This window comes from Paramisgurnus dabryanus, chromosome 1 (genome assembly GCF_030506205.2).
Source record: "Paramisgurnus dabryanus chromosome 1, PD_genome_1.1, whole genome shotgun sequence".
Classification (NCBI taxonomy): Eukaryota; Metazoa; Chordata; class Actinopteri; order Cypriniformes; family Cobitidae; genus Paramisgurnus; species Paramisgurnus dabryanus.
The window spans coordinates 17,085,184-17,094,134 of record NC_133337.1 but is presented as its reverse complement, the minus strand read 5'-3'; the positions used below and the strand labels follow the sequence as shown (position 1 = coordinate 17,094,134).

The 8,951-nt window shown below is 36.7% G+C and overlaps 1 protein-coding gene across 1 annotated transcript; it reads left to right on the top strand.

The window, feature by feature from the left end:
* Nucleotides 1–2,732: 2,732 nt before the first annotated feature.
* LOC135745918 (uncharacterized) lies at nucleotides 2,733–6,342 on the top strand. Its single transcript, XM_065264364.2, has 3 exons — nucleotides 2,733–3,177; nucleotides 5,141–5,216; nucleotides 5,336–6,342. Exons 1-3 carry the CDS (start codon nucleotides 2,796–2,798, stop codon nucleotides 5,853–5,855), a joined length of 978 nt encoding a protein of 325 aa, XP_065120436.2. The 5' UTR covers nucleotides 2,733–2,795; the 3' UTR covers nucleotides 5,856–6,342.
* Nucleotides 6,343–8,951: the final 2,609 nt, after the last annotated feature.

Genomic DNA, 8,951 nt, shown 5'->3' with positions numbered 1-8,951 from the left:
AGTATTAAAAAAGTAAAAGTAGCAGGAAAAATTTAAACTAGAGATTCTTGTTTAAGCTTTTAATCTCTAAAAACATGAAGTGAATGCACCACATACAGGGTTTTATCCTGCTTAACAACTGTTTGTATTTAATTGTATTTCATTATCAAACTATAAAATTGTACTAATTTCAGTATCCAACATGCTACTCAAAGTTGTGAAACCTCGAATTTAACTAAAGCAGAAGCTGATTTTCAAAATTGAGTTTCAAGCGTCTCACAGACAGCCAGTGCAGAAAGAGTAGTACTGTATAAATTCTTGTTCACACTGTCAGTCCAAATCTGATTTTGGTGCATATTCGATTGGAACCCAATCACATTTAGAACGTGTAAATGGCTAAAAACCACATGAAATCTGTTTTTTTTTTCTTTTCTGTTTCAAGCTATATCCAGAGGTGGTTTGAAATACTTTTCAAATCACATTTCCAGAAATACATTTAAGTCTGACCGCTCTGATCGTATTTTTGTAGCTTTTCGGTTACGTCATGCTGTTGCGTCACGTAAAATGTAAACACGATTGTTGTGCCAGTGTGACGTCATTGCCATAGAAACAGTGCAGATAATCCAGAAAATGGCAAAACCCTACAGGACACACAGATCGGATCTAAACAGTTGTGATACACAATGTGGACAGTGAGTCTGTCCAGTCAGACATGCAACAAAATCAGATTTGGACTGACAGCGTGAACAAGGTCTTAGTCTTGATAGAGAGGCTGCAAATAGCAGGGAACTTGAGCAGAGACGTCCTGGTGTCTGAAACTCAGGCCAGATATCCATCCAACTCTTTGCTGGCTTAATGTGTTGTCGGTTTCAAAGAAGCGAAAAAATCTTCATCCGACGAGCCCACTCGCGAGTCTCTAGCCCTTTCTCGGGCCGAGATATGGTCAACCCTTCCCGGATTTTTCCTTGGCCTTAGCTCAGGCACCTTAAGTCCAGGGCGTTCGCCCTTCGGGTCCCTCATCCTACCCAAGAGGGCCTTTCCAACAAGCCACCCACGAGTCTCTAGCCCTTTCCCCGGCCGAGATACGGTGGTCCTTTCCCCTATTTTTTCCACGGCTGTAGCTCGGGCACCTTAAGTCCCCTCGGGTATGAGCGACCCAAAGGCATCTAAGCTACGGTCGTGGGAAAATCATAGGAATGATCGCTGTATCTCAGCCGGGGAAAGGGTTAGAGCATTAGGTTGGCTTGTTGGAAAGGCCCTCTCAGGTAGGATAAGGGACGCCAAGGGCGAATGCCTAGGACTTAAAGCGACCGAGCCACGGACGTTTGAAATTCAGGAGACCGTCGGCCACAGAAAGGGTTAGAGAGTCGGGGGTTGGCTCGTTGAAAAGGCCCTCTCGGGTAGGATAAGGGACCCGAAGGGCGAACACCCCGGACTTAAGGTCTCTGAGCTACGACCGTATGAATTTCAGGGAGTTGCACGCTGTATCTCGGCCAAGGAAAATAAATAACATTTAAATTAAACTGGCCGTCAGCACAATTCAATTGTTTTGGTAAGAGGAATGGAAATTAAAATGAAGTTATCTCTAAAAAATAAGTACTTTTTGACTGTAAATAAATTGTAAGGAGTAAAAAGTACTTTTTTTTTCTTAAAAAATGTAATTAAGTAAAAGTAAAAGTACTGATTTTAAATTGTACTCAAGTAAAGTAAAAATCCCCAAAAATAAAACTTAAGTACAGTAATCAAGTAAAATTACTCAAGTACTTTACACCTCTGCTGATGACCACCAGCTACACCAGCATGGACCCCCCTTACGAAAATTAACCATGGTTTTATTGTGGTAAAAGTGTAGTAACCATGTTTTTTTGGTGTATTGGTTACTATAAGCAAAACCATGGTTTTACTACACTAACTATGGTTTAACTATGGTTTTTGAAAACCATGATTGTCAAAACCATGGTTAATTTGTAGTTACTATGGTTTTACTACAGTAACCATATTTTTTTGGTTTTAACTGTAGTAAAACCATGGTAACTGAAGTAAGACCATGGTTACCTGAAAATAACCATGGTTTTGACAACTATGGAATCCAAAAACCATTGTTAAATCATGGTTCGTGAAGTAAAACCATAGTTTTGCTGATAGTAATCAATACACCAAAAAACATGGTTACTTTTAACACAATAAAACCATGGTTAATTTTCGTAAGGGATGGAAATTATGCTGGTGGTCACCAGCAATCCAGCACCAAAACACAACACATGCCGGTCTTGCTGGTATGCTGTTTTTTTCCAGCAAACACAAGAGCACCTCCTTTGGCGTGTGTGTGTTATTACAAGGTTTACGATACGTTACAAATCCCAAAGCATAGACCATTTTGCTAATGTAAACCACACTAGAAGCACTTCCTGTTGTTTTTTGTTGTTGTTGTTGTTGTTTTTTTACATTTTGATACAGTTTTAAATTTTCTGTTGGTTGTATTTTGTTCTAATATTAATTAATATTCATATTTTGTTCAGTGTTAAAAAACTAAAACAGGAAGTGCTTCTGGACCAGTGTTGCTTACATCTTGCAATATGGGAATATGAGTAAACGAGTGAACGGTTTCGGAAATTCGGACACAGCACAATCGCGTTCGACCCATTTGGCGATGCGCAAACTTATCGGCGTATGACATCAAAGTATCGCGAGATCGATTCGATAGCATGTATTGGTCAAACGCATGACGTAGAAACCAATAAGAAAGAAGAACAGTCAGCAGCCGCCATATGTAAACAGATTGGTTGCAGCTCATTTATTGCAGGTTTAATATAAACATGGAGTGCACAGAGAAGTGGACAGACAGCGAGGTTCAAGCCCTCCTGAGCATTTATTCATCGGTGGAAATCCAAAAAGATTCAGATTCGGGAAGGCGTAATATTAGGATTTACGAAAATATCGCAGTGCAGCTGTTGCATCTTGGCATCCACCACACATCTAAGCAGTGTAGGGAAAAAATAAAAAAGCTCAAACAAGATTACAGAAAAATTAAAGAGCACAACAATCAAAGTGGATCAAATTTCCGCAGTGGAAAATGGTTTGCCGCAATGGACGCCATCCTTGGACACAAACCGGTGTACGCCAGGAATGCGGGAACAAACAATTCAGCGATCGCCCTTTCGGACGGCATAGGCAGCGACACTGACACGTCTGTGGAAGGCAAGTGGTTGTTTTGTACAGCTAAATATAGTAAGTAAAATAGGTTGGATTAGGATAAAGCGGGATACTTTTGTAAAAGTGTCTCCACCCCTGCGTGATGTAGAATCGTCATGTCACCAGGGGGGTTCCTGTTGTATCTGTAAATGAAAAGGGGGATCTAACCCTACCAAATTATACATTCATAAAACGCAAAGAATTCAGTATCTTACTGTAGTAATTCCATTAATACAACGTTCATAGTGCGTGTTTAAAAGAACAATAAGTCATTTACTAGCTTCCTAACTTATACCTTAACTGTAGAATTTTTGCAAAATAAGATTTTGTTAAGCCTACAATGGTTGTATATTCTCCTTGGTTCTCGGTTTGCTAATTTATTATTTTGTCTTTTTTTTCTGAAAATATACTGCATTGTTATGTATTGAAAAAAAAATCTAAATTTCATAAGCACTTGCAAACTGAGAAAAGTCCTGTGTAGTTCCTCTAAAGAGTTCCCCTTCCAGTTCCTCTTAAAAGTACTGGAGCTAAAAGATTTTTTATTTAGGCCTACATTATCATGTTGTGACAGTATGTCACGAATAAGCAGACTAACAATGTCTCACAAATTGCTTTAAGTATTTCCTTAAAAGGAAACTGGCCTGTTGTTAAGTGAATTAACAACAGTCCATAAGTAAAATGGGCCATTTCAAACATTGCTCGGAGAAACTGAAATGCAGCAAATTTTAGGATGCTCAGCTGAAATAATCTTAAATGCTTTACAATGGCAATTAAACCCTTAAACACGTGGTAGAAAACAAGCAGCTATTGTTAAAAAATATTAAAGAATAGTCAAGGACTCCACCACAGGTACTGAATTCAAGCCATGGTACATTGTAAACACAGTTAAACATGGTGGTGCAAAAATCATGGTTTGGGGATGTTTTTCATACTACAGTGTTGGGCATATATATTGTATACAAGGGTTAGTTTGAATACATCAGAATACTTGAGTATGTAGCCATTTACAAAAGACGAAATGTTCCTAAAAAGGGTGTTTCAAGAAGACAACAACCCTAAACACAAGCAAGTGGGCAAAATCTTGGTTCCAGACGAAAAGCTTAATCTACTGGTGTCTCATTTATAAAACTGTGCGTAGGATCCTATTAAGTCTACGTACGCACAAAAGCCAAAAATGGCATACGCCAAAAATATTAAGACTTATGAAACAAAGCAATGTTCCCTTTATAATAACAGATCACCTGCAAGTGTGCATACGTGAATCATCCTCAGATCCTACCCTGCAAGCCCATTCTTCCATTAAAGGCGTGGTGCATGATTTTTGGAAAACCCTTTGGAAGAGGGAGTCGTGCAGAGTATCAAAACACACTTGTAGCCAATCAGCAGTAAGGGGCATATCTACTTACCGACATCGTTGCCTGGGTTGCGTTATGTGTGGGGCGGGTCTATCAAAAGAAGGTCCTATTGGGGTAGGGGCGTGTTTATTTAGGTGATTTCAAATATCAACATTGGCTTCAGAGATCATGAACCCCACCTTTAAGTTTTTTTTTTATAGATCACAACCTTTGCGTGAGAACTGGCGTACACGCGTTTCTAGCCCCGTTTTGTGCATACACACGCTTTATAAATAAGACCCGTTGAAAACTTGTTGGGTGATTTTAAAAATGCAGTTTCTAAAGCAAAACCAAAAAATTGACAGAAACTGTGGATCCTGGGCTGAAATACCTGTTTCTGGGGTGCTAGAAGTTGGTTGACTCGATGGTTATGCAACTACATATAAGTAATTCGATAGTTTAAAGTGAAGTTAAATCTTAAGACATTTCTTCAGTTTTAAGAAAAATTGTAATACTTTTTTCTTCAAAAGATGACAGACTTGATAATTTTTGTTAATGCTTTGATTCGGAATTGAATGTGTAATGTTTTCAATACATTTGAAAATAACATTTTCACATTTTCATTTTGTTTGCAGTAAATGATTTTAAGCAGAATTGGAAGGTGCCCCCGGATGCATTTGTCAAAAGGAAGAGTCATATGCAGTCCAAAAGGTTAGTGGGCTATACTGCTTAAAGACATAGATAATACTTTTAAGCATAACGTTTGTTGTTATTATTAAATAAGCATATACAAATAATAAGTAAAAAGTTTTGACATTTTTACATTTTAGCTCCAGAATTACCCAACTAGAAGAAATATCTCTGGACATGAGTGTAGTTGAAGAGGACATAACTGAGCCAGACATGCTGTATATATCCACACCAGAATCTCCACTCCTTCCTTCATCTAAGCCTGTAACCCCAACCCAACCAGCAGGTCAGGCAACTGATACATCCACCTCAGCATCATGTCAGCATTTACTGAACCCATTCCCTCACCCCAAAGCTCGAGCACTAATGCCTGAACAACAGCAAGGAACACAAAAGAGGAAGAGATTACCTAGTGCAGTAGAGGAACAGCTTTTGGACATCATCACTCAAACAAACAGTCCGATTTTACCACATGTGCCCAGAGAAGTTGATGAAATGTACTATTTTGCACTCAGTTTAGTTCCGAAGCTGAACAGACTGCATCCAAGGAATCAGACCAAGGCTCAAATCCATATCCTGCAATACCTGGCAGACCTGGAATTAGAAGATAAACAACAGCACCAACAACCCACATCAGCCGTACCAGCTTTTAAAAGCTAAAGCACCTGACGACGACAACAACAACCTTCAATATTTCATCAATGTCTTGTTATCTAGTTAGAATGTTTAATTTTTACGTTAACATTTTATTTGCATGCTTGCATTTAATAAATATAATGTGGCAAGTCAAATTAAGTGCAGAAATACACCAGGGTAGAAGCTTCACATAGGTGTGTCATAATTATTGTTGTTTGGCAATTAGTTGTTCTAGAAATAATTGCAATATTGTTGACCATAACTAATTATTTAAAGACAAAATATAGCATAGTAATGCAAGTACCTAATTATTGAAAATAAAATTTCTAATAAAAATTTGGACATTCAAATTTTAAATGGAAAATATAAACCTAAACGTTCAAAATGAAGAAAGCATAAAGATATTATTTATTAAACACAAGTCATTGATTTTGATTGGTTGAGCTACTTTAGCTGCAACCATCCCGCCTCCGTATAACTACATTGGTGAACGAAAGAATAAATGTTTTTTTATCAATGGCCTTTTTGTTGCTTTTATTTTGTGAAACTTTGCAGGGTATATGATATATAATTTTAATAAAAGCATTGAGCCCTGTGAAGCCATTGAATTTGCTCTGCATTCACTGTAAATTCTGCTGGGTTATTTTTAACCCAACGTTGGGTAAATATTGGACAGAACACATGTTGGGTTAACAAATTAACCCTATGCTGGGTTGTTTCAACTCATGGTTGGGTTTTCAACAACCCAGCCTAGGTTTATTTACAACCCAACATGTGTTCTGTCCAATATTTACCCAGCATTGGGTTAAAAATAATACAGCTATTCTAAGTTCACTTTACAGGGAATATGACTCTGTTAAAGCAAATATGCACAATTTCATGATGTCACCTTTACAATAGATTACTGTAGAACAACATTTTGATTTGTGTTTCTTGTTCTCAGCTCTAAACACGGTGTGGGATGGTTATGTTTTAGTTGTCTTTAGGTAAGTTGTATTTAGAGAGGTTGTGGGGACAGACCAGAGTCAGTTATGATTTTGTCTGAGTAACTTGGGGTTAAATTATTTTTATTATTCAATACGTACAATATGTTTTTCAGTTAATAAATTAATCTGTAGATTATTATGTTTAGGCAGGAGTTATCTAAACAAGGGGTTTTCACACTTATGATAGCAGGGACCCCTTATTATGAACCTTTAGTGAGGGACCCCTTTCCTGAAATTTATATTCATATTTTGTATAAAGCATGATTTAAGCTGTTAGATTAGCAATTTTTTACAAACTTACGTAATTGGCTACACATTAGTTTTACAAAATTTTGTTTAGCGTTTTTTCTCTTGAAATGTTCTGGGGACCCCTTAAAACCTTACCAGTTTAAAAAACCCTGACTTAAACAACATCCAGACCATTGGCAATTCTTAAGAGTTTATGCTAATAAAGCACAACCAGCACCCCTTAATGTACTGAAGCGTTTCTGAGCTATTTATTTCGGTTTAGGAAATATCCCGTAAGGGATGCTAACAGTCAAAGCATCTGTAAGGCAGTTTATGTGCATTTTTTTATGGTGCTGTAAGTCATATAGGCCTAGCCATTCTAGAAGTTCAGTCACTCTGAATTAGCTCTCTTTTCAAAGCTCTGCCATTTAAAGACATGCAACAGATGCAATTGTTTCTTGTTTGATTATTTTTATGTATTTCAATGATTACAATGTTGTCATATTATTTCAATACAAAATAAAATGTTTTTATATTATTACTTGTTTGTGTTTTACTTTTAATGATAAAACATGGTTTGTGCTTTCGTCTGTGTCTTTAGGCAATATCACAACCTTTTGATCATGGAGCTTTAATTGCCTTTTACTTCCATCAGAAATGTGGGTAAGTGTATCCATTAAGACCACTAAGGGGCAGTTTTCCAGACAGGGATTAGACTAGTCCTAGACTAAAATAGACTAAAAAGACAGTCAGAGCTGTCCAAACTGAAAACAACTTGCACTGACATATTTTAAAATACATGAGTACCCTTTGTTTTGCCTCAAAATGCACACACAAGTAATGTTTTTAGTTGTTTGTTATATATCCTGAATAAACTAAGGCCTAGTCCTGGTTTAGGTGTTTATCATGGATATTGACATTATTTATAAGAAATTTGTTTATCTCATTTGAAAATATGTTAATTAGTTGATGAATTTTTTAGAATTTAAAATTAAGATAAGTCTGGCATGGGCTTAATTGGTCATTTGGTCCCATATAAGCCCATTTGTGTTCCACATTAAATCCACATCATGGCTGATTCACATATTAATATTAAAAAAATATTAATTTTAAAAGAAGTAAAACATCAGTATACATATTTATTCAGTACTAGTTATTTGCTACCGCTAATCACCTGGCTGTACCAGTAACAATCATTAGGTTTCCAATCCCTGATATATCTTATTTGATAAAATATCACTGCATTTACCAAAGAAATGGCTAAAATTTTCAGAATAGATGTTTATTTCTAAAGTGTCCAGAAACACCAAAGTTTCATGTCTTTGTGTTAGTTAGGTCTACTGAGGCAGTGTGCACATAAATGCGGCTAACTCAACATTAACGTCAAACTATAAAAAGAGAAAATCATATTTCATGAAGCTCATTATTTTAAGCATTAATTGATTTGTTACTTCCCTGATATTTTTGTTGCATGCCAATCACATCAAAGTTGTCAAAGTTGAAACTGGCCTTAAACTACCCTAACGTGTTAGTAATTTCCAAAAACCTTTGTTTTTGGATTGTTGTCCTTAATGTATATCTGGGTAAACACAAGTGTATTTCTTTCAAAGTTTATCTCTTGTCAGCATTGCATTGTGAGCGAATCTTTCAAACATGGTAAGGAGCGTCACCTTTCCGGGTGACATCAGAGGTATTCAGGCCAATTACAAAGTACGGATTAGCTGGCCAATCAGGGACACAGCGCTTTTCAGATTGATGAGCTTTATACAAAATCAGAGCGTTTGAGGAAAGCAGTATCTGGAGTTACAAAAATGTACAGTATGTGGAAATGAATGTGTTTTTTTTAACCAAAAACCATGCAAACACATCGTATTATACCAAATACACAAAATAATTTTTTTTAGCA